Consider the following 24857-nt stretch of genomic DNA (forward strand, 5'->3'; position numbering starts at 1 on the left):
GATTAGTGTTGGACAAGTAGATTTGGGATTAGTGTTAGACAAGTAGATTTGGCATTAGTGTTTAACAAGTAGATTTGGGATTAGTGTTTACAAGTAGATTTGGGATTAGTGTTGACAAGTAGATTTGGGATTAGTGTTGGACAAGTAGATTTGGGATTCGTGTTGGACAAGAAGAGTTGGGATTAGTGTTGAACAAGTAGATTTGGGATTAGCGTTGGACAAGAAGAGTTGGGATTAGTGTAGGACAAGTAGATTTGGGATTAGTGTTAGACAAGTAGATTTGGCATTAGTGTTGACAAGAGACCAACAAGACTTTAAGGTTTAGATGAAATCGCTCCATTAGTAACTAGACTATCCAAAATTAAGTTACAAGATTTTCGAAAACCCTAATGAGATATTCTTGCAATGTTAATATAAACGAAGGTAACTTGTAAGTTGAACAGAAATAGCTGCATTAGAAATAGTTAAAGTTACACAATTTTACAAAACCCCACCAACAAATAGATAAATATATTAACAAGCATGTTAAACTTTTAAATAAAGATTTTAAAATTGCTGTGTGATGTAAATTATAGCCGGCGTAGAACAAATTACACAATCAAATTCAGCAAAATGGTGGCATAAGCTCAGTGGTAACACCTTCAATGAATTGGTGACACACTTGCACGACGGTGACATTAGTTTTTCCCTTCCTCTTTTAACCATACAAAGCATCCAAAGATTCCTTTGACTGACCGGCAGGTACGAAAATTCAAGGAAAGGAGAACATTGGAGTGGTTATAGGCAACTGTGTTGCCAAGTCCCAAAACTCTATTCCCAAGTGCGAGAACATGGGGAAAGATACTTGGGACAAAAAGGCCTCGATGGATGTTTTGGTTGGTGAGTAAAATGGAACCCAGTGTTTTGTTTGAGAATCCTTTAATTTCATTACACCGTATGTGTTGAGCCTGGTCGAATTGGTAATGCTTATGTCTGTCAAACTGAAAAGCCTCGAGTTCAATCCCTCGGGTTACTGAACTTCTACAGCTGGGGACAGCAGCCCATCTAGGATAGAAAACTTTAAAATCATTCAACTGCTGTCTTAAACTTTTGTTTCGACAAAGGCTATGGAAGCGAATCCTGAAAGAAAAGTAGGTTGAAATCGGAGTCAACAGCCTATTTGGCGCATAACCAGTTGACACTTAATACTTAATTCTGTTGGGGGGGGGGGGGAATGGTGGAATATCTTCCAAAATTATTCTTAAAAACGATAAAGAATCAGCAACGATAAAATTATTTTAACTTTCCAAACCTATGGGGGTATAAAATGCATAGTCTTCTACGTACTTAATGTGAAGTCTGTTTATATATATATATATATATATATATATATATATATATATATATATATATATATATATATATATATATAATTTCTACTTAATATTTAACGTAGAAATGCTCCTGCCATCTGAAACATTCGGGCGAGAGTTTATCGCCATACAAAACGCCTACCGACGCCTGCCCTTGACTGTGATGATACTTGCCAGAGAGTTGAACACTGTCGTCACTTTCTACATAGACGACCAGGGTAACACGGAAACGTTCAGGATACAAAAGGAAAGAGATTGGATATTTGTGAGTGATAAATTGAAACGGATAAATTGATAGTTGTTGGATACACAAGCGAATACACAAAAAATATATATTTATTCAGATTCCGCCAAACTAACCCATAAAAACATGTTATGATTTAAAAGGTAGAATTAAAGTGCAGCCTTTAAATTACTATGTATGATTTTCATAATTATAAGAAATCTGTCTTTTTATTGCTGTCTAATTTGATTTTAAAAAAAAAACAGTAGTTAGGAATAAGATGGTACAATTGCAATCCTATCCTTTTAAGAGAAAGAGAGAGAGAGATTTAGAAATATATTTACTACCTATCCTAACGATCTTTGACGTAATATCTTTCAAAATAGTATCATTTTTTTTAAACAGGCACCAATTTGTCAGAATTCAGATGCTGTAAACGCATCTTTTTTTATTCCTATACGCTAACACTGGATTAAAAAATAAATTGAAATAACCTTGCGATCCAAACAATAAAATGGTTTTTATATTTAAAAAACAACAATAGCATCGCCAAGTGAAATGTTCTTTGGTTTGTAAGAGAAATTCAGGGGTCCCTGGCTACTGCCTAATCAGCCCCCCCCCCCCACCACAGCCCCCCCCCCCTCCCCTTAATCTGCTACTACTGATATTGCTACGTCCTAAATTATTTGCTTATTAGGGCGCTCGCCTGCTAATCCAAAGGTCGAAATAACGAGAACAGATGAACCCTACTTCTGCAATCAAACCACTAACTTTTAATTTTAGAATTACAACAACAAAAAATGTAATTTTCTCATTCCCCCTTTTTTTACTGCCCCCCCCCCCCCCCACCCTCCGTATAGTTTGATGATGTTAAAATGTACGGGAAAGTCATGAAGTTCGAGACCGACAAGCCCGTACAAGTCATGTTTCTGGAACGTTCTTCTTGCAGTGAGGACGGTGGGGATAACCCGGGTGAACCCGGGGATCCCGCAATGTGTTTAGCCATACCCACAGCATTGTTTTACGATATGTACATTTTTAGGTGAGTTTTTTTTTAACGTGTGCATATTTTGTTACTTTAAAAAAAAAATCAACACTTTATTTTTTCTCTATAACCATGCTTCGTTTTAGAATGACTATATCTGTATGCAATTAATGCTTATTATTTACTAGCGTACCCGTCCACGCGCGTTACCGTGGGAATAGAAGAAAGTATGACGAAATATATAAGAAGAGTTTCATTCATGCGATACCAATCCTATAGGGCTATTTTTAGACGCGTGAACTTGTTTTCTAAAAGTGCGTTATTTAAATGTAAACAATGCCTGCGTTTGGATAATAATTATTGGGACACGGGTTTACCTACACTCTATAACTCTGTGCGCCAAACCGTGTATTGACGAAAATTGTACCCTCCATGGCGCCGCCCATAAGAAATTTTGGTTTTCTTTTTCGCAGAAAATTTTTCGGGAGTATTCTCATCTACTCTCCAAAGTTTCATGGCACTCGGATGAACCGCATCCAAGTTTTATATTTTATATACCATGTATAGAGAAAAAATCGCTCCCTCGGGGGGCGCCGCCCTTGCAAAATTTCAAAAAAATATTTTTTTGCAGAACCACACCCTTGTGTGTTCTAATCGTCTCCCCAAAGTTTCATGGTACACGGATTAAACGGTGTGAAACCGAAATCGACTTTTATGTTTATATACCGTATATAGAAAAAAATCGCACCATCACTTGGTGCCGCCCTTGCGTAATTAAAAAAAAGGATTTTTTACAGAACCCTTTCTTAGAGTGTTCTAATAAATTCACCAAAGTTTGATGTTGATCGGATGAATGGTGTGAAACCGCAATCGACTTTTATTTTTATATACCGCATATTGAGAAAAAACAAATCGCGCCCTGCTGGGGCGCCACCCCTGCGAATTTGAAAGCTTTTTTGCACAGAAACCTCCCCAGGAGTATTCTCAACAACTTCCCAAAGTTTCACGGCGATTTCGTTAGAGGTGTGGTAATGCACAAAAGCCACACACACACACACACACATGCATTGATATATATATATATATATATATATATATATATATATATATATATATATATATATATATATATATATATATATATATATATATATGTATATATATATATATATATATATATATGTATATAGGAATTTGACCGTGGCATAAATAATTTCCAGAATAACACATTTCTTTTGATACGTTAAGTACCAACGTTACATTGATACAGTTATACTATATTTCATGCAGCACTCCCAATACTAAACAAGTGATACCGGAGAACTACCTGACCCTGGTCATTGAGGAACCCAACAAGGAAATCCTTCAATTTGACGATCAGAAATTCCCCCACGATGAGAGGTTAGACTTAACGTATACAATGGTTAATGCAGTTAGGACGACGTCAAGCCGATTTGTGTTCTCTAATTGAGCTAGCGTTGTATAGCTGTTTCATTCAGCCGTCTCTTCGGGGTGATTCCTCCTCCCGCCCCGCCATCCCCACGGAGCAGATCCCCCATCACAACCAAACAATATAATTTGTTTTAAAAAATATATACTTTTACCAGTGTCCGACCCGCTGTAAAAATATATCTCGCCCCCACGCACTCCAAAAGTGTAATGTGTCCTCCCTCTCCCCACCCCAGGAGAGATGTCTGAAATAAACGCTGAACAATATTGAGAAGTAAAATTAATGCAATTTTCAGAGGCCTTTAATAATTCAGTCATGAATATGGAGCTTGATCTTTGGGTGGTAGTCTTGTACTACTGTGTTAGGGAAGGGCTGTATTTATAATAGGGGTAACGACATGGTTATATGTAGTGTCAAGTGAAATAACATATAGTAATTGACAGTGGGTAAAGGTGTTCTTTCTTTGCGTAAATAATGAAATAAATAACATTTTTTTAAAGATAAAGATAAAAATATGGGACGGCGTGACCTAGCAGTGGAGCGCTAGAGTGCTAACGCAATAGTTTCGAGTTCGAATCCGGGATCAAGTTAGTGGAACGTCCTTGAGTCCACCCAACTCTGATCGTTAGGTTTAAAGAGGAATCTTTCCATACTTAAAGATACAAATTGTAAAAAAATAACATCTATAATCTTTCTTTTAATTTTTATCAAAGCCTACCGAATTGATTTATTTTTAAATATTCATAAACAATCGCAGTAGTGTGATTTCTTTTAAAATGACTTTTCTGTACTTTACTTAATTACTGGCGAAGAAGAAATTTATTTTAAAGTTTCATTTGTATTTTTATATTTTGTTTTCGGTACATTAAAATCTTGGTCCTATATCAATGTTATAACCTCCATCTTGTTCTACAACTCAGCACTCAAAGTTTTTAAATATACTTCCTACGGTTCCCAGCTTTTTTCTGTATGCGCTTTTTTTCTGTGTGCGCTTTTTTCCGTTACGCTTTTTGTTTTGCGCTTTTTTCCGTTGCGCTTTTTTTCCGTTGCGCTTCTGTCTGGTCACCACTTCCTACAGACAAGCTATCACTTATAGAAGCATATTTCTTATTTTTTTTGTTTTTAATGTGACAGCGTTGTGTGGAAACCAGTCTTAGGCATGGAGGAATGGGTGGTCGGGTCGATAAAGACTAAACCTGGGACACATGCACTTCAGGGTACCCGAATGTTCTACTTTGGCTGCTACCTGTACGGCTACCATATGCACTATGGCTACATGCAGCCAGCAGGATTCATGTCGTCACCCATCGATGACGTAAGGAACGTTTTCGGTTATTTTGACCAAAACAAAAGCACACACAAACACGCGGAACAAAACCCATATGAATATTATTTTTACTGGCTATAGAGATTACAGCGGACGGAGTGGCCTAGCAGCAGAGAGCTAGACTGCTAATCATTGGCAAATTAAGCTTGAGCGGGGCAGCCGGCTGAAATTTTTTTGGGTTTGGAGGCCCCTATATATATGTATATATATATATATATATATATATATATATATATATATATATATATATATATATATATATATATATATATATATATATATATATATATATATATATAAGGAAAACCAATAATTAATTAGTAAATTTGGTGGCCCCTAAAATTCCGTGGGCCCCTGACTGCATTACTCTAAGCCCCTCCCCCTTAATCCGCTACTGCTGCTAACACCTAAGTCTCGAGTTCGAATACGCGTCCCTGAGTCCACCCAAATCACGTTAGTGCTGATCAAACTGTATTTCTCTTGCCCCATATACCGTCAGGTTTTTAATGGGAGCTTGTCTAACTTTCTTTTGTATACATAACGAATTATTAAATGTAAATATTGCTTATGCATTATGCATGAAGTATATTATATTATATTGATATGTATATATATATATATATATATATATATATATATATATATATATATATATATATATATATATATATATATACATATATATATATATATATATATATATATTTATCAGATGTTACATTTATGTGTATACCACAATAATATGTAACTAGGTTGAAAATTGTGAAAACACGCAAAAATCTAGTTCAAGAGGAGACCTAATTGATAATGATTGCGATGGTCGCGTTGACGAGGAGTTGTACGATGGGTGGGGTAAGTGGGCGTGTCTTGTACCTTGATGGTGTGAGTGGGCGTGTCTTGTACCTTCATGTTGTAAGTGGACTTGTATTGTTCTTTGATGTGGTAGGTGGGAGTGTTTTATCCTCGATGGGGTACGCAGGCGTGGCTCGCACATTGATTATGCGGACGTCTGTTTTACATAGATTATCATTTTTTATTTTATTTGTTAGTTAGTTTGGGTTTGACGTTTTGTAAAGGATGGTAATTTCATTGCTTTTACACGATTGGATTTGATACATTGGTCTGTCGTATAGATAGACAGAATGCCAAATCTTAATTGTGAAAGATACATTTTATTCCAAACATATCCACTCCTGACAAAAAAAGCTGTAATTTAAAAAAAAAAAATCTTTACAGACAACGACCATGACGGCGCTGCTGACGAGGATTTAGCAAAGCCTGACAGAGGTAGTTTGTGTTGTGTTTAGTTTTGTTCTGTGCCCAAGTTGATTGGTACATTTTAAAAAGATTTACCGTGGTGGAGCACGGGATGCAGCTAGTATATATATATATATATATATATATATATATATATATATATATATATATATATATATATATATATATATATATATATATATATATATGTATATATATATATATATATATATATATATATATATATATATATATATATATATATATATATATATATATATATATATATATATATAATTCGGATAACTATAAACGAGCAATTAAAAAATTGGAGTGTTTGGAATTTTGTTCAAACAATATCAGAGATAATGTATTAATTAAAATGTACTTTAGAAACAGACAGCTTTAAAAGATTGTTTGAGTTAAACTATTAAATTAAACATGTTTCTCTACTCAGCTATGTATTTTATATTTCTACAAACAAATAAAACCTTAATACACATAATCCAACTTAAATTATATATATATATATATATATATATATATATATATATATATATATATATATATATATATATATATATATATATATTTCGTAACAGTTAATGGTGGATGGGCTGAATGGCGTGCCTGGGGCTGTACCCAGAATTGTTCTGTAACTGATGAAGAACGTTTCAGGTAGGGTCGTTTGATTTGTTTGACCATAAAATGTTCCGCTTTAACAATTGATCTAATGTTATATGGAATACATTCTCTGTATGAGATTAAATGCTTTATCAAGTTATTCTTTTTAAATATACCATCTCTTTTTTTATTGCCAGTCGAAGAAAAAAACAACAACGGATTCTTGAAGGGAAAAAAAGTTAAAAAATGATCATATTGTTTGTAAAAAAATATTATATTTTTTACATAACGCAATAAGACATAATAATATCTAGAAATGTTCTATGACTCGTTTCAACAAATTAAATTCATTAATTACCTAAAAGTTTAAAGTTATTCAAACTTCAAATGACCAATGAACTTAGCTATTGCAATTTAAAAAAGCCTTGCATACATTGGCAGTTATAAAATGTTAAACTCTACCTTAAACTGAAAGCAATGCATGAATAAAAAAATCATAAAAAACGTTTTAATAACAAGCTTTTATGTAATAATGCACTAAATAGTAGAAAATAAATTATACACTTCTATTTAAATAACTATAAAAAAAGCGTTGGTCACTTAAGTACCTATTGGATACGTTTACTAATATTTGAGAAGAGACACACGCTTTTCTTTATAGTTATTTAAATAGTAGTGTATAATTTATTTTCTGCTTTTTAGTGCATTAATACATAAAAGCTTGTTATCAAAACGTTTTTTATGAATTTTTTTTCAGTACTTTACATGTTTTATTTACAATAGAGTTACATGAGTAAAACCATTGTCAAGTTTATAGCTAAAGTTTCAGTAAAGTATTATGGAGTGGCGAAGTCTAGTGGTAAAGAACTTGACTGCTGACCCGACTAAAAACCATTGCGCGCCTCTCGCTCCACGCCCAAGACGGCCGTGATGACGCGTGTGGATAGAACTGCCTACTAATTCGGTCCACTTTTTAATTAATTCATAAAAAAATTAATTAGGCGACCGATTAAGTCAAATTGAATGTCACGATGCATTGTCTTCATGTCTTGACCCACGTACCAACTACGAACCGTATCTTTTAGTTAGAAGTGCCTGCAATTTCACACGGGCGTTTCGATCTAGACAGACAGACGGACTGACGACTGACGAGGAAGTGAGTTAAATAAAAGCTTGTAAAAATATAGCTCCTTGTGTATTCCAGCAACTCAGTACTTACCCTTGTAATTTTTTTGTGAACCCACAATTTAAATTTATTTACTATACATTTGTTTAAAATCAAATTAAAATAAAGAAATATTAATATTTTTTTAAATTTTAAAATAAATAAAAGAATCAACTTTGAACTATTAAACAATCTTCTATATTATTAAGTTAAATAAACAAGTAAATACAAATTATTTATAAAATTATATAAATTATATACGTATATAATACATTGCTTTACAGGTTTTTAAATTAATAAAACTTGATAATTATTAAATACAAAAAAGACGATGAATTATAATATATATTAAATTATGTTTTACAGAAATCCACTTATCTAAAAAAACTTAACATGTATAAATATAAGAGGAGAACTAGGAACACCCATTTCGCTTTATTTACATTAAAAGCGGTGATTTAACATTATTCCAGATACTTTATTTTCTTAATGTTAATGCATACTTTATATAAAAGACTCTTATAATGAAATACAACACCATATAATACAATAATATGTCCTCAAATACGAAAACCCATTTTATTTATTGAATCCTCTCCAGACGTTGCACCAACCCCCAACCGGTCAACTTTGGGGCCAACTGCCCGGGTTTTAACAGACAGCCCCGTAAAGGAAAGTGCTGGATCAAGACGAGGTGCCCCACAAGTAAGACGATATGGTGATTTTTTAAAAGTTGTCTGTTCGATTTTCTGACTGTAAGATGGTCTGTCTTTTTGTCTTTCTGACTTTCTGACTTTCTGTCTTTCTATTTTTCTATTTTTCAATCTTTCTGTTTTTCTGTCTTTCTGCCTTTCCGCCTTTCCGCCTTTCCGCCTTTCTGCCTCTCTGCCTTTCTGCCTTTCTGCCTTTCTGCCTGTCTGCCTTTCTGCCTTTCTGCCTTTCTGCCTTTCTGCCTTTCTGCCTTTCTGCCTTTCTGCCTTTCTGCCTTTCTGCCTTTCTGCCTTTCTGCCTTTCTGCCTTTCTGCCTTTCTGCCTTTCTGCCTTTCTGCCTTTCTGCCTTTCTGCCTTTCTGTCATTCTGTCATTCGTTTGAAAAATTAATCAATTGCTCATTTATTACGTACTTATTTTCTGCTTTTATTATTTAAAAACATACCTAAAAGTTTAGAGGAGAACCTTCACGTTTTATTATAAGAAAAGTTTATTTTAACAATATAAATGCCCCCCCCCCCTCCACTTTCACTTACGTACTGTGCTTAAGATAATATGGATTTAGACCGTTTTCGGCGTGCCCAAAATTTTACTTTTCGCAACATTTCCAGCGTGGCTTAAAATGTTTCTCAGCGTGCCCTAAACTTTACTGTAACATTCCCAGCGTGCCATAAAATTTAACTTTAACATTCCCAGCGTGCTCTAAACTTTACTTTAGCGTTCCCATGGTGCCCTAAAATTTTACTTTCTATAACATTCCCAACGTGCCCTGAATTTTACTTTTAGTAACATTTCCAATGTGCCTTAAAATTCGGCTCCTGTAACATTCCTAGCGTGCCCTAAGTTTTACTTTAACATTCCCAGCATGCCCTAAACTGAGATTTGGATTCGAATGCGCTAAGTCTTGCGCCAACTGTTTCACCGACTGCAACAAGTTCAACGGCACGTGCAATGGCACGTGTGTCATAGGTTATCAGGATCTGGAAGAGATGTGTTTGATTCGTGAGTACCTCGTGTCTTTTGCGATTTTATTTTAGTGCTGTTTAGGTTAATTAAAACAAAACAACTAATTAAGCATTTTATTCATTTTGACTTAGATTGTATTTTTTGTTTATTATCTACTTTGAGTAGATGTACAAGTTTCTTGTGTCTCAAGATACTTTTTTTTTACATTTTCCAACGCTCTCAAAAATAAAGTTTCTTCTAACATTCCCAGCAACCTTAAGATAAACATTCCATATTTTTTCAGGGTGCTTTATTTTCGTTCACTAGTCTTTTAACCAAAGGCTCTATAATTATTTTTGTTAAACACATCAGTTAAAAAGTGACATTACATTATTGCAAAATATGAAAAAAAATGTGTTTTCGGCAAATTTTTAAAAACCTAACTGATTATAGTCAAATGCGTGATTAATATTTAGAGTTCCACAAAGGAGGCAGTGCCTAGTTTAGTATCTTCATTCTGCTGAATTATTTTGTGTTTAATATAATCGGAGATGATAACCTTAATGACTGTGCAGAATATTGCCTATCGTCAGTGCTTGTATACTCAATCACACCGAATACTGATCTACATTATTTCTGCTTCATTAATGTTAATGTTACGTACGTCATGTATCTTATAATAACAGGAATTGAATATTTTTTACCAATAACGAACCACATTTAACTCTACTAAACAGCACCATACATAATGTGTATGAGTGCAATAAACTACATACACATTTAGTGGACAATGAAAAGACAAAATGTTTTTGGACAAAGTTTGTTTTTACAAAATAAACTCTTACCATTTATTCTCCAAAATAAATATTTTGAAAACCTATCGTTACTGTACGTCTCTTGGAAATCAAATCTTAAAAAAGAAAAAAAAACTAGCGGTAAAGAAATGTTTAAACTTGTTAATTAATTAACTCGTCAAAGACTGGTGCGTGTTTTTTTTACTTTGTATTTTAGACATAACATAGGCTTGAAAAGTCTAAGTAATCATAATCTTTTTTTTATATAATCTCAAAGTATTTGGCAAGCGATACAATTATATTTGTAAAAAAAAAAATAATTTGGGAACCTTCGACTAGACTTATTTTCATAATTTTGTACTGAATATAATCCATTGCAAAGCCGTTTAAATTATTTTATCAATTCTAATATTTATTTTATTTTTTTTTAAAAGGCCCTCTACCTCTATTCATGTCAAACGGACTGGCCAGGGAAAGTAAATTAATGAAAGTCACAACAATTTTTTTCCATTATAAAATAGTGTTCAGGGGGGTTTAGCCTAGTTGTATATTTATATTAAATAATATAACATCTCCTATCATTACAACACCGTGACTAAAGTATCCAAATTGAAAATAAAATTGTTTCATAAATTACTATTATATCGCTTACTATTATTTGTTAGAATATTTCTAACCTTAATAAAATCGGAAGTTATTTTGTACTTATTTCAAAATTGTTGCTAAATAATCAATTTTGGTTGATAAAAATATGCCTTCTGGAAACAACAATTTAAAACAAGCTTTATAGGTTTATTGTATATAACACTTCTAACATGCACACCAAAATGCAGTAAACAAATAAAATACACACCATCCTCTTTATTTTATGTGTATAATATGAGAAATGTGTGTACAACCCAGCCTGTAACTCCGGCTGGTATGGTGAAAACTGTGAAGAAAGTTGTGAAGAAAAATGTGGGGGAGATTGTGCTGAAACAGTGGAAGGAACTTGTCCGCGTAAGTTTAAGTAGCCTACACATGGAACTAATTTTATCCTAGAGGCATTATATATATATATATATATATATATATATATATATATATATATATATATATATATATATATATATATATATCAATTATAATGATCTTGTACATATGTATATATATATATATATATATATATATATATATATATAATATTTATAATGTAAGTATGTTTATCCAGCTCGATACTGGCTGGTTGCCTTGGGTGTTTTGACAATATTTGCTATTGTGGGCGGCTCAATATACTGGTGGCAGTAAGTAGAGAGATAAGAAAGTTTGAGTTCAAGATTTAACAGAAAATTTTATGCAATTTTTTTTAGATGGCTTTTAAAATGGAGAACGCTTGCACTTATTAACGTTTTAGATTATTGATTACAATTATAGTAGGTAAAATGTTAAACTAAAAGTAACTTTTACAAAGATAGTGTGTCGATTAGACAATGTTTGATTTATCAGACAAAACAACAAAAAACAACACGATTACAAAGATCCTGTTTAAAAAATATGAAATTTTTAATTACAAACACTTTGATTTATGTTTATATATATATATATATATATATATATATATATATATATATATATATATATATATATATATATATATATATATATATATATATATATATATATATATATATATACATTTTTACTTTACAGACAGAGGGAGCCCTCACAAAAAGTTGTATACGGGGAAGACAACAGGAGTTACGTGGCGCATTCAGGATCGTCGGCGTTTACATTCGCGTAGAGTCCCTGGGTACATGCTACGTGCTGTGTTATTGAGCACATTACAGACAAGCACATAGACTGGTTTATGTTTTACTGAAAATTTGTATCGAAGTCTGTGTGTTAATTTGCATCGAAGTCTGTGTGTAAATATGTACATAAATATAAGCGGAGATTTATGTTACGCAATATCTATTTGATCTATCTTATTAAAGAGAATATTTAAAATGTGAGTGTGTAAATATTTATTAAACTTAACATTTAAGGGAATGTCTCTTTGTGTATACTGTAATATTTCTTCTTCTTCTTCTTCGTTCCTAATTTTAGTGTTTCAAGGAATCTACTCCAACACAATTAAATTTAAGTGTCCATTGATTATGCGCCATTGAAACCATTGACTCTGATTTCAGCATGATTTTCTTTTTTGGATTTGCTTCCATAGCCTTTGCCCAATCAAGAACAAACTACAAGGCAGCAGTTGGGTTGATTTTTGAGTTGTCTCTCCTAGAAGAGGGGCTGTCCCCAGCTAACGAGCCTCATCTGCCCGATGGTTCGAACTCGGGACTTTTCGATTTAGCAACCTATACTGAAATACTATGTATCTTTAATGGGCTTTTCCTGCAAAACTTTTGGAGACGAGGTCTTACCGGTCACAGTTTGTTTTATGTGTGTTTCACATAGTAAGAAAATAGACGAAACAAATAGAAATGTTCTGTCTTAACGATATTGGACAGTTAAGACACGACAGTGCTTAGATCATAATATTTCAAACCACGTCCGCTCTAAAACAACATTCAGCCGGATGGGCATTGGACTTATCATGTTATTCCTTAATATGCCGAGATCAAGAAACACATATACTCTACTGCATCTGCCCAATATAGAAAAAAAAATCTAAATCAGCCTTCTGATTATCTTTGATTGACCACTTAAGAAATAATTTGAAAGTAGCATGAATTATTTTACCTTAAACAGCTTGCATTGAAAATAAACAAAACGGTATGAGGATTAACACTCTTGGCGGTACGTTTAAACGATGTGTACTGCTGGAGAAAAAAAAACGAACAAGCAAACTTCAAGCAACTGGAATTCAACGAACACTTAGAGCTTCATCTGCCTCACTCTCACATTGCTAGCAACAACTACAAAAACAAACACTCCGGTTGAGCCAGTGGAGTATAAAAGGGGCGGGGGGGGGGAGGGGTGTTAGGGGGTTATAACCCATCCCATGGACTCACACCCCTATATTTATATATGTATATATATATATATATATATATATATATATATATATATATATATATATATATATATATATATATATATATGTGTGTGTGTGTATGTGTGTGTGTGTGTGTAGGCCTAAACATCAAATCTACTATAATTTTCTTCTCTGACAACTTTTGTTGAGTCGCACTTGCCTACGCACCATTAAGCACCATACTTTCGCACACAGTAATAAAACAAATACTAGTTTAAGCTCTATCTTATTTTACGAAATTCGAAAGATGTTTTTGAAAACAAATTTTTCTTGTTAAAAGTAAAATGGTAAGTTAAACTGCAACAAGTTATAAACTCAAGATAAAAGCATACAGTAATGTTTGTCGACTTTGGTAAACATTAGTTACCGTAAACAATGTTTTATTAGACTTTTTAAATGTATATAAAATCTAGTGTACTTAATTTAAAATGTTTTAGCTTAATTTTAAGTTTAATCGACAGAAAATTAGCAACACCTAGTAGATCTAGATCTAGATATAAGCAGAGTATATACATAATATAGTTGAAAGTAGTAATTAATCATTTTTAACTTTAAATAAACAACAACACAGAAATGAAAACATTCAGAAGATTTGCTACATTTTTTCTCAATCTTCATTATTGTATATACAAGGCGTATCAAAAATAAAAATGTAGAAAATATTAAAAATGATCTGAACAATGTTTAGTAGCAGCAATAATTAGCAATACCAAATGATTAACAAAAAAGTATTTAAGGGGATATGCTATGTTTTTTCTATTTTTTACAGTTTAAGATCTAAAACTTTTTGAATACTTTAATCATATTTGGCATAGAAAAGTAAGTATTAAACAGCAAAAAAAAAGGGTCGAAAACAATTTGGTTGTCATGGAAACCAAAAAACCTCCGCCATTTTGAATTTTTCGGTACTTTTAAAAATGCTAAGGCTTTTTTATTTATGCATCTATAGCAATCAAATTTAAACTGCTTATATTTCAGTATATATTAAAACTTTTGTCACGACAACTTTTTGAAATAATTACTAGTAAGAATTTTACAAGGTCTAAAAAATCGTACCCTTTTTAGTATTCAAAAGTTTCAAAATGTGCATATTAATTACCAAATACTTTTTTTCTATGAAAGCAATCACGATTCCCTCGTGACAAAAGTTGTATTTTCGCATCAAGAACATTTACTGAAAATATGGTTGGCATTGTTTAATAAATAAAAAAGTAGTAGGCTTTTTAGTGTTAAAAACCTGCGAACTGAGAAAAACAGCCAAAAGTACCGAAAACTAGGTCAGGAAAGTACCATATCTGTGTAAACTGCAAAGCCGATTGTAAGCTTTGGGTGTTTCCGAGATGTAGGAAATTAAGTTTATTAAATACATGAGAAATCCAGCTTTCCAATGATGTCAAATACAATATAATGACGGATATAAAACTTTTCATAGAGAGCTTGTAAGATTGGGAAAAATTGATTATTTTTTAATTAATAGGGTCATAAAAATCGTAATTCAAACACATAAAATATTTGTTTCTCTTTAAAGTTATTATTTTCTATATACAAAAATGGACAAATTATCTAAAAGTGCAAGAAACCCATCATGACGAAAATCAAGAAATTTTGTGATTTTTTTCCGCGCATATCCCCTTAAACTGAAACTAAAATTAATCTATTCACATATATTTACGTTCTACATTTTAAAAACAGCAGGGGGAATCTCACCTAAACTTTCTCACTTTATATGTCACTAAGAGAGATGGCACTTATTAATAATTGATTTTTAATTGCTTTAAAAATAACTATACATATACTAAAACGATATTTTAAAATGCTTACAACAGTAACCATTGACAGTTTTTCTTTCAATTTTCCGTTACGAAAGAATAAAAATATTTTAATAAAGTTCGAAATAAAGAAATGATGATTACCTATTTATTTCACATTAATAGAAAAGAATGGAATCAGGATAGAATAGAATAGATAAATGAGTTAAGTGTTGCGATATCTGTAACATATATTTCTTACAATAAACACACGTACTAGATAAATGCTCAAAATTATATTCAATTGGTTGCTGTGCATTTTTATATAAACAGTACTTACACTATGATCTACACCCCATCATTTATTCCACATCATACACATGAGCCCCCCCCCCCCCCATATACCACAAAAAAGATCACCACACATACACACACAATACTAGTATATAGAAACCAACATATATACGTTTAATACCTATCAGCACATTACCCTGTACCACACCTAGAACGACACTACGAATTAAAAGCTATACAAACACAAAGAAAAAAGAATCGAACTTTACTCTTAACTGAAATGTGACATGTTTAACATGGTCTAGGTGTCAACTCCTAAATCAAACAACTGCTGCCTTGTAGTTTGTTCTTGGTTCGACAAAGGCTATGGAAGCAAATCCATAAAAAAAACAGGCTGAAATCGAAGACAACGCCATAATGTTCACCTATACTTAATTCTGTTGGAGGGAATCTCTTCCAACACTAGAATTAACAACGCAGAAGAAGAAGATCTACATAGTGCATAGCATTATTTGCACTTAGTATAATGTACACAATTATTAGGTAGCTATTTATCACACTGTGCCTGCAAGTATAAAAAACACATGCTATTTACTTTAAAGATTACGCTGGTTCTGGCATTCGTTATGATAGCGACGCCCTGTTCCGTTTCCGGTAAGACAATATTTTATGTTTTTAACAAATATATTTAACAGTACATATACGCATATGTACGTGTGTGTGTAGGTGGGGATGCTGGAGTAAGTGTGAATGTGTGTGAACTCGTTGGTGTGTGTATGTGTGCGTGTGTTATAATTCACATATTATGTTGTTGTCCGTGTGAGATTCGATAAACATGTGTGTAATCTAATACGTTAAGCGAGCGTTAGTGTTAATATTCTGAAGTGCCCTTTAAAACGCTCATGTTATGTCTAAAACCTATGATATATTATTTACGTTTCATGTCGTATACGTTCTTCATATAGATGTGTTTGACAAATATATCAGAAACGTGTTCTTTAGAAGCATGTTATGTATTATGCTCCTCTGAATGTGTTCATGTAAGAGTCGGGACGGAATAGTTTAGTTGTACAAACTAAAAAAACTTCTACACAACTTTGCAGATTATAGTCATGTATTGAACTGTAGATGTAAAACTACTAACACATTTGTCCTGATATTTTACCCACGAGCTCATTTGTCCTGAAAACATTTGTCCTAAGATCATATTTCCGTGACATAGTTTTGCCTTGGATATTTTGTCTGAGATCATTTGTCATGGAACCCTAAAAAAATTGTCAGAAATAAACCCTCTTCAGGAGTGAGCACACAAATGGGACGTCTTTTCGTGTTCATACCGGTGAAAATGCACGATGATGCGCAACACGTTGCAATCTTCTTCTTCACTATGGCCCATAACAAAGTGTCGGTATGTTTTTTTTTATCTTAGTCACACTCACATTGTCGGTATGTTTTTTTTATCTTAGTCACACTCACATTGGCGGTATGCTTTTTTTATCGTAGTCACCTTCACAGTGTCGGTATGTTTTTTTTATCATAATCACCCTCACAGTGTCGGTATGTTTTTTTTTATCGTAGTCACCTTTAAAGTGTTGGTATGTTTTTTTTTACCCTAGTCACACTCACATAGTTGGTATGTTTTTTTTATCTTAATCACACTCACATAGTTGGTATGTTTTTTTTTATCGTAGTCACCTTCACAGTGTTGGTATGTTTTTTTTCATAGTCTAGTGCAAAGCGTCTAAAAATGTTTTAATTAGTCATTGTCGTAATCACCAAAATAATATGTATAAATAATAGCGCACATAGTATTTAGATTCTATTGTAATCACCAAAATAATATGTATAAATAATAACGAACATCTCTATACTACTAAAACTCAACTTTGTTTACATGATTGAATATTTATCTGTTTGTCTGATTTACTACTGGAGAGAATCTACCGTATGTGTAGACCTGTAAAATAGTATGTAGGTAGAGAACAATTTTTCTTTTCAGACAGACTGTTAATCACACATTTATTTAAAGACGTTAATTAATTTATTGATTTATTCATTGGTAGATTAACCACATTAATTTTAAAAGTTTCAAACAATACCTTTATTTTGACTAAATAGTGACGTCACATTATTTGTTTACTTTTTAGTACAATAAAATGGCGGCTTCTATCGAAGAAGATTGTGTTCCCATTCCAATGTTTAACACGTTCTAAAGCTAGTTTTCTGTCGGCTATAACTTTAACAAGACGTCCGTTTGCTGTATTCATTACGTTCCAACACTTATATCAATTTTCAACTGTCTTTTTCATTTAGTTTTACAATACATTTCTCTAGATCTACAGATCAGCTGTCGAAGGAAGAAAAAGTTTTTAATCTAGATTGAGATCTAGATCTAACTCTAGGTCACTAGACTTAACGTAAAGTCTAGATCTAGAGTTAATGTAAATTCTACATCTAGAATCTATTTCAAGCCTTAATTATTTTATATTTAAATCTTTTTTTAGCTTCAATGATCATCTTATTCGAGAATGCATGGGATCTATGTATCTAGGTTCTAGATCTAGATATAGTAGGATTACTCGCTAACTTGGAGGCGTGGTCGCTTGCTAAAAACAGTATGGCGTCCGGACCGGACGCATGACTTCCGACCATTTTTAGGCCATGTTTACCCCGTGCAAAATGGCGGGTTTTCACGTTCTATAAACATGCTATAGGTGGCCAGGGCTAGATATGACAGAAAAGCATTTTAAAATTTGCTTTGGAGAATGAAGGCTAAATTTTAATGTCGGTGTGATTAAAATTAATAGAACTTTAAAAAGGTCATCTGCGACGTCAGTATTTAAAGGGACAGTGTGGTCAGAGACATGCTCAGCTGAAATCGGTGTTTTTAAAAGATAAAAGTATTTTTGAATATCGGGTCTGGTTATTTTGTGATAAGTCACAGACGTGATGTCATTTTTGGATGACCCTCGAAACCCACTGTTATCTAACTAGATAACAGATAGTCTAGTAGTATTTAAATTCTGTCGTAATCACCAAAATAATATGTATAAATAATAGCGCACATAGTATTTAGATTCTGTCGTGATCACCAAAATAATATGTATAAATAATAACGCACATATTATTGAGATTGTTTCAATGTTAAACAGCTGTTAATTTTACCAGGTTAAAGTCAGCTTTCCCTGGTACAAAGGTGAAGAAGGGCACATCTCTAAACAACCTGACCACCAGACTGTAGATGTTGACAGAATGGGGACATCCAGCCTTATAATACATAGCGATTACTTGTAAGCCTGCAATACATAGCGATTACTTGTAAGCCTACAATACATAGCGATTACTTGTAAGCCTGCAATACATAGTGATTACTTATAAGCCTGCTATACATAGTGATTACTTGTAAGCCTACAATACATTGTCATTACTTGTAAGCCTACAATACATTGTGATTACTTGTAAGCCTGCAATACATTGTGATTACTTGTAAGCCTACAATACATAGTGATTACTTGTAAGCCTGCAATACATAGTGATTACTTGTAAGCCTACAATACATAGCGATTACTTGTAAGCCAGCAATACATAGCGATTACTTATAAGCCTGCAATACATAGCGATTACTTGTAAGCCTGTAATACATAGCGATTACTTGTAAGCCTGCAATAAATTATCTAATTTTTATTTTGTCAATAACCAGAACAGATGAGAAGATATTTAACGCATTTGGCACTGCGATCATAAACTAGTTATTATGTAATTATAATTATAAGCTACTAGTCAACCCTGTTATCTGATGAACAAGTCTCCTGCAGAATAACAGTGAATTTCTTTTTTTAAATTTCAACTATTTTAACAGCATCACACAAAACAGCGGACCGAGTTTCACGTACAAGTTCGAGGGTAACGATGACTTTGGCATCAACGTTTTACTGGAGCAGAACGAGTATTCAGTGGACACGTTCACAGCGGTGCCAGTTACTGGCTGGGGAAAGAAGTATTACACTATGACTTTCAAGTAAGTTTGGTACAATAATTGTGTAATAGTTTACACAGTAATAACAAACGTTTAAGAGCACGTTAACAGCCATCTAAAAGTTTTACTATATACCAAATTTTTATTTTATCTAATTGATTTAGATGGAATCCTTTTTTTTTTTAAATTAACATTTTTTTTTAAAACAAAAGACTAGGATTAATGTATTACCTTCATTTTTACTTTCTTGTATATACGAAGTATAGAGAAAATTTTGTAATCGTGCAAAAAAATCGAGGTTTTTGCAAATCTCGACGTTTTACATCTCCCTGAGTCGGAAAAACATAGTTTTGCAATCGTGCCCGTATGTCTGTGTGTGTGTGTGTGTGAGTGTGTGTCTGTAAATACGATAACTTGACTACCGTTACAGCTAGGTTGATGAAATTTCATATATAAGTATTATATCAAAATCGTAGATCCGTATCAGCGTTTGAGCGATTTTCGATAACCAGAAGTGGAATTTTTCAAAAGCCTATAACTTGAGTACTATTACAGATAGATAAATGAAATTTCACATGTAAGTAAAAGATCTAATTATCTACCTTATGTCGAATATTGAGTAATTTCTGTTGATAGGAAGTACTAATTTACGCTATTTTTTGATTTCGCAAAAAACGCTTGTGAATTTATAAAGTACTAATCATATTCTGCACTATAAGCAAATTTTATTTGGCGTTCCCTTGGTGTGCAATTCTTTTTTTCTACGAAATTCTAGTTTATTTTTTTAAAGTTTAAATATTTAAAATGGATTAAAAATCAAGTCTATATCCCGAGTTGCCATCCCCTGTTGTTTTATATAAGAATATTCGAGAAAGTCTAGGGTAGATCACTCCCGGTTAACGTAATGTTGCAATAAAGTAAATATTTCTCTAACGGCATGATAAGACTTGTTGCCCATGGGTTTAGTGCCTCCAAATCTCTCAATTATAGCATATTTCTTTTTCCACCTAGGTGACGCCTCTGTCGCGCATATATTTTAGTGTAACCGAGTAATATCTTTCCTTAATCAGTAAAAACAAATAATTAAAATTCCGTCACAAATGAACGTACCAAGCGCGGTAAGAAGTGGCGGAAATTGCGAACTACTGATATATTTTAAAGCTAATATTTTAGTTGTATATGGTGTCAACTTTAATAATTAAATCATCCCAAAAAAGTAATAATAATAAATAAATAAAATAAAATGCACTGAAACTAAGACAATCAAATAAACATGCTATCGTTAACCAAAGCTCTGTGCGTTCATGAGAATATTGTATTGACCAATGACTTTTTTAACAACGCGAATTTCTTTTATATTCCTATATTCAGTACAATTTAAAACTTTATTTTTGTAAAACATGTTTATACTTGTTTGCGTTAAAATAAGCCTCCATTATTGTGCAATAAAGTAATTATTGCTAATTCAGCTTCGAAAGGCTTGTTGTCTATGTTTTGTAGTGTATAAAAATGTCTGAAACAAAGCATACTTAAATTTCAGACTAGGTGACTATTACACCACAAAGACATTTTAGTTTAACCCATTATTTTCTGAACGAATTACCTAGTTTATTTTTGTCATTAAGCAATATATTGTTGTCATTTACCTTTTAGCTCACTAAAATCATAGGCCGAAGGATTAATATCGTAAAATTGTTAAAAATAAAAATTATAGGTGCTAATTAGTATCGTCATTAATTTTAGGACATAGAGAGAACAATTCTATAAAAAATGTCATCATTTAAAAGCAAAGAGCAAAATATGTTAATCCTCACAAAAAAACTTATTTTTTTATTTCCACACATAAACACCGCACCGAAAGTAAATTTTGAAATCGTTGTGAATGGATGGTACTATCGCCCAAATTCTCGAACCTTCTTTTTTTATTGTACCTCCACCTATGTGAAGATTCCTTCTCATAAGCGTGTTGGTTTAACTGTGTAAAACAAACATTCATCAATAAACAACTCTTTATTGACACCCATGTACCATTTAAGTTACAACACTGGGTGTTGACAACAACTTTCCTCCATGTTCTTTTAAAATCTTTACTAAAATCTTCCGAGTTGCTCACTCGAGTTTTATCTTACAGAGAACAGGTGGCAATCAACGTCGCAAATGGCGAGACGGAGAACAAAATTAGCATCAACCTCAAGTCCCCAAACACTGACCACTCTATAGAGTACAAGGGAAAACAATACAAAGGTGGAGAAACCATCGAGCAGGATCTGAAAAAGTAAGTCAGTAGAAACCAACCTACCTATTTTACTGACAGTCTGATAAATACTTTACAAACTTTGAGTTTAACTTCTGGAGAAGTTGTTGTGTGTGCAGAGTTTTTTGCGAGAAACTTCGGGGATAGTGAAGAGAAGATGAGACCATTTAATTTTGAATATCTTTTATTCAACAAGTAACACTTTAAAGATTTCAAGAGTAGCCGTTCGTTTTTGTTTTTAAGAATGGGTATCACCTCAAAGAAAAATATCTTTTGTTTTTAACATTCAACACAGAGGCGTACCCAGGTTTTCGGTGTAGGGGGAGCGAAAATAACAAAAAAAGGCGCCGAATTTGTAATATCTTCTATATAAATAAGTATATATATATATATATATATATATATATATATATATATATATATATATATATATATATATATATATATATATATATATATATATATATGATATATATATATATATATATATATATATATATATATATATATATATATATATATATATATATATATATATATATATGTATATGTATATAGGGCCTATATATATATATATATATATATATATATATATATATATATATATATATATATACATCACACACTACAACCAAAAACAATGAACGCAGCATAATCTGTTTCGTAACCCTTGTAAAAAAAAAACTACATTATAATTCCTGGGACAAGCGAAAAGGGGAAATAATCAATATCGTAATATAAATATGTATATTCTACACATTTTATTATAAATATCAAAACAAATCAATAATTACTTATGAATCTAATAAAGTAGCTTAACATTATTTGTTTTTACAAAAGTGTTTTGTCTACAATCAGATCTAAATATATTGTCATCATAAATGCTAAAATATTACAGCATAATGAAAGTTTTTTAAATCAGAGTTGGTATAAAAACTAGCTTTACAAAGAAAAAGTTAAACATTCGGAATAATAGTCTACATACAACTAAAATATTGGTCATCCATTACATATCATTCACTTTTTAATTAGCTACTGACTTTATGTGTTCTTTAAAGATAATTTTTTAACATTATGAGAAGGTATGGGTTAGATCACTGCTCACACACCTTTTACTGGTAATTGCAAAAACAATATTCACAGAGATTTACGTTTCAATAGCTATGATTCTGGCGGCATGGTACTTTGGTACATCATTACGCGTTCCAAATGTACTTAACAGATCAGTTCGTTGCTGGTTGGGAGGAGGGGTTCAACTTCATTCACCACTGTCCGGTCACTTTAGGTCAATTATCCAATCCAGCGTATACCAAGGTGTGACATTAATGTCGCTCTACACAATTGTGGTGGTGAGGTGGGTGTGGATAACCAACTCAGAGTGAACATAGCGTCAGTTTTTAGATGACTGTTCTAAACATAGGGGTCATCCATAAATGACGTCACGCTTTTTTGACGATTTTTACCTCCCCCTCCCCTCCGTCACACGTCGTCCCAAAAAGCCAGACCTCTCCCCCCCCCCCCTAAAATGACGTCACACCTCAGCCTACAACCCCCCTCAAAATTGCAGTTAAATTTTTTTAAACAGCTATATTTTCCCAAAATCTTGTCTGAACTCTGTCAAAATATAATATTTTAATCAATTGTTATTACAATTTATTAAAACAGTTTTCTAAAACGCAAAATAACGTCTAAACTTCGTTTTCTAACATTGCTTTTTTATAATGCAAAAGTGTGACGTCGCACCATCTGAACCCCCCCCCCCCCTTCCCCTCATCACACACCGTCATAAAATTTCGGACCCCCCTACGAGTGTGACGTCATGTATGGACGACCCCATACATATTCAATTACGCATGTATACTGATTCAAAAGTAGATTTAAATAAGTAGCGGATAATTAACTGTGCGATCAGTGTAAGTTTAAATTGAGTTGTTTTTTTTATATATATATAAAATATAGCATTGTTCAAATATAATATAGATCTAGATCTAGTAAACTAAAATAATTATTAATAGAAAGTTGATACTGTTTCATTTAATTTGTAATCGTAATCAAACTGTCATAATACTACCACTTCATCGTGATGATGTCGATGACCTTGTCAAAATTTCCCCACCGCTACGCATTTCGACCATAAGTAAATGGTGCCACATTAGTTGTATTTGTGTCTGTATTGTAATTTTAAAAAAATAAATTACACGATTTAAACTGTATATATAAAGTAATTATGATTGAAGTTTTACATGTAACATTTTCTAATTCAATTATTCGTAAGCAAATACATTATACAGTTGCCTTAAACTTAACACCCCTCTTGCCAAGTGGTACTGCCTGTAGAGGTTTTTTAAACAGTGCAATGCATCGTAATGGTTATTTTTAGAATGACAAACTGATACAGCTGCTAATACGTGTTGTAAACGTTGACTCTACTAGTCTATTACTGTTATAATTAATTGCTGCATGAAATAAATCATGTGATTTGCATAGATGTGCCGACCAAAGATAAGTTTTTAACAAATATCAATGTTTAAAACTTTGAGTTTAAAAAGTTTCCAAAAAGGCGCCACTTTGCTAAAAATGGCCAGAGGGGGAGCGGCCGCTCCCCCTGCTCCACCCCTGCGTACGCTACTGATTCAACACTAATATTTTTACATATATACTTAGTATATTAAAACTTGGTTAAAATATAATGCAAAATGCCCATGACATACTGTTGACCATGAAGATTGTCATC

The 24857-nt window shown here is 32.5% G+C and overlaps 2 protein-coding genes across 2 annotated transcripts; both read left to right on the forward strand.

Annotated features, from left to right (window-relative positions):
• Positions 1-2441: 2441 nt before the first annotated feature.
• On the forward strand, positions 2442-10540 carry LOC131929940 (uncharacterized). Its single transcript, XM_059286327.1, has 9 exons — positions 2442-2617; positions 3851-3961; positions 5145-5325; positions 6090-6189; positions 6574-6624; positions 7197-7272; positions 8985-9088; positions 9958-10095; positions 10515-10540. The coding sequence occupies exons 1-9, from the start codon at positions 2451-2453 to the stop codon at positions 10538-10540; spliced, it is 954 nt and encodes a 317-aa protein (XP_059142310.1). The 5' UTR covers positions 2442-2450.
• A 6649-nt stretch (positions 10541-17189) lies between these two features.
• LOC131929941 (uncharacterized) lies at positions 17190-22148 on the forward strand. The gene is made up of 4 exons (XM_059286328.1): positions 17190-17301; positions 19062-19183; positions 19753-19911; positions 22001-22148. The coding sequence occupies exons 1-4, from the start codon at positions 17206-17208 to the stop codon at positions 22146-22148; spliced, it is 525 nt and encodes a 174-aa protein (XP_059142311.1). The 5' UTR covers positions 17190-17205.
• The last annotated feature ends 2709 nt before the right edge of the window (positions 22149-24857 follow it).

Source organism: Physella acuta, unplaced genomic scaffold (genome assembly GCF_028476545.2).
Source record: "Physella acuta isolate Inbredline_101_S28 unplaced genomic scaffold, ASM2847654v3 ptg001697l, whole genome shotgun sequence".
Taxonomy (NCBI): domain Eukaryota; kingdom Metazoa; phylum Mollusca; class Gastropoda; family Physidae; genus Physella; species Physella acuta.

Bases quoted from the DNA above. Each gene is read 5' to 3' on its own strand.
- LOC131929941 (XM_059286328.1), top strand. From the start codon at position 17,206: ATGGGACGTCTTTTCGTGTTCATACCGGTGAAAATGCACGATGATGCG. The intron at 17,302-19,061 runs GTATGTTTTTTT...TAATTTTACCAG, and splicing joins TGGCCCATAACAAAGTGTCG to GTTAAAGTCAGCTTTCCCTG. The intron at 19,912-22,000 runs GTAAGTTTGGTA...TTTATCTTACAG, and splicing joins TATTACACTATGACTTTCAA to AGAACAGGTGGCAATCAACG.
- LOC131929940 (XM_059286327.1), top strand. From the start codon at position 2,451: ATGTACGGGAAAGTCATGAAGTTCGAGACCGACAAGCCCGTACAAGTC. The intron at 5,326-6,089 runs GTAAGGAACGTT...ATATGTAACTAG, and splicing joins TGTCGTCACCCATCGATGAC to GTTGAAAATTGTGAAAACAC. The intron at 6,190-6,573 runs GTAAGTGGGCGT...AAATCTTTACAG, and splicing joins GGAGTTGTACGATGGGTGGG to ACAACGACCATGACGGCGCT.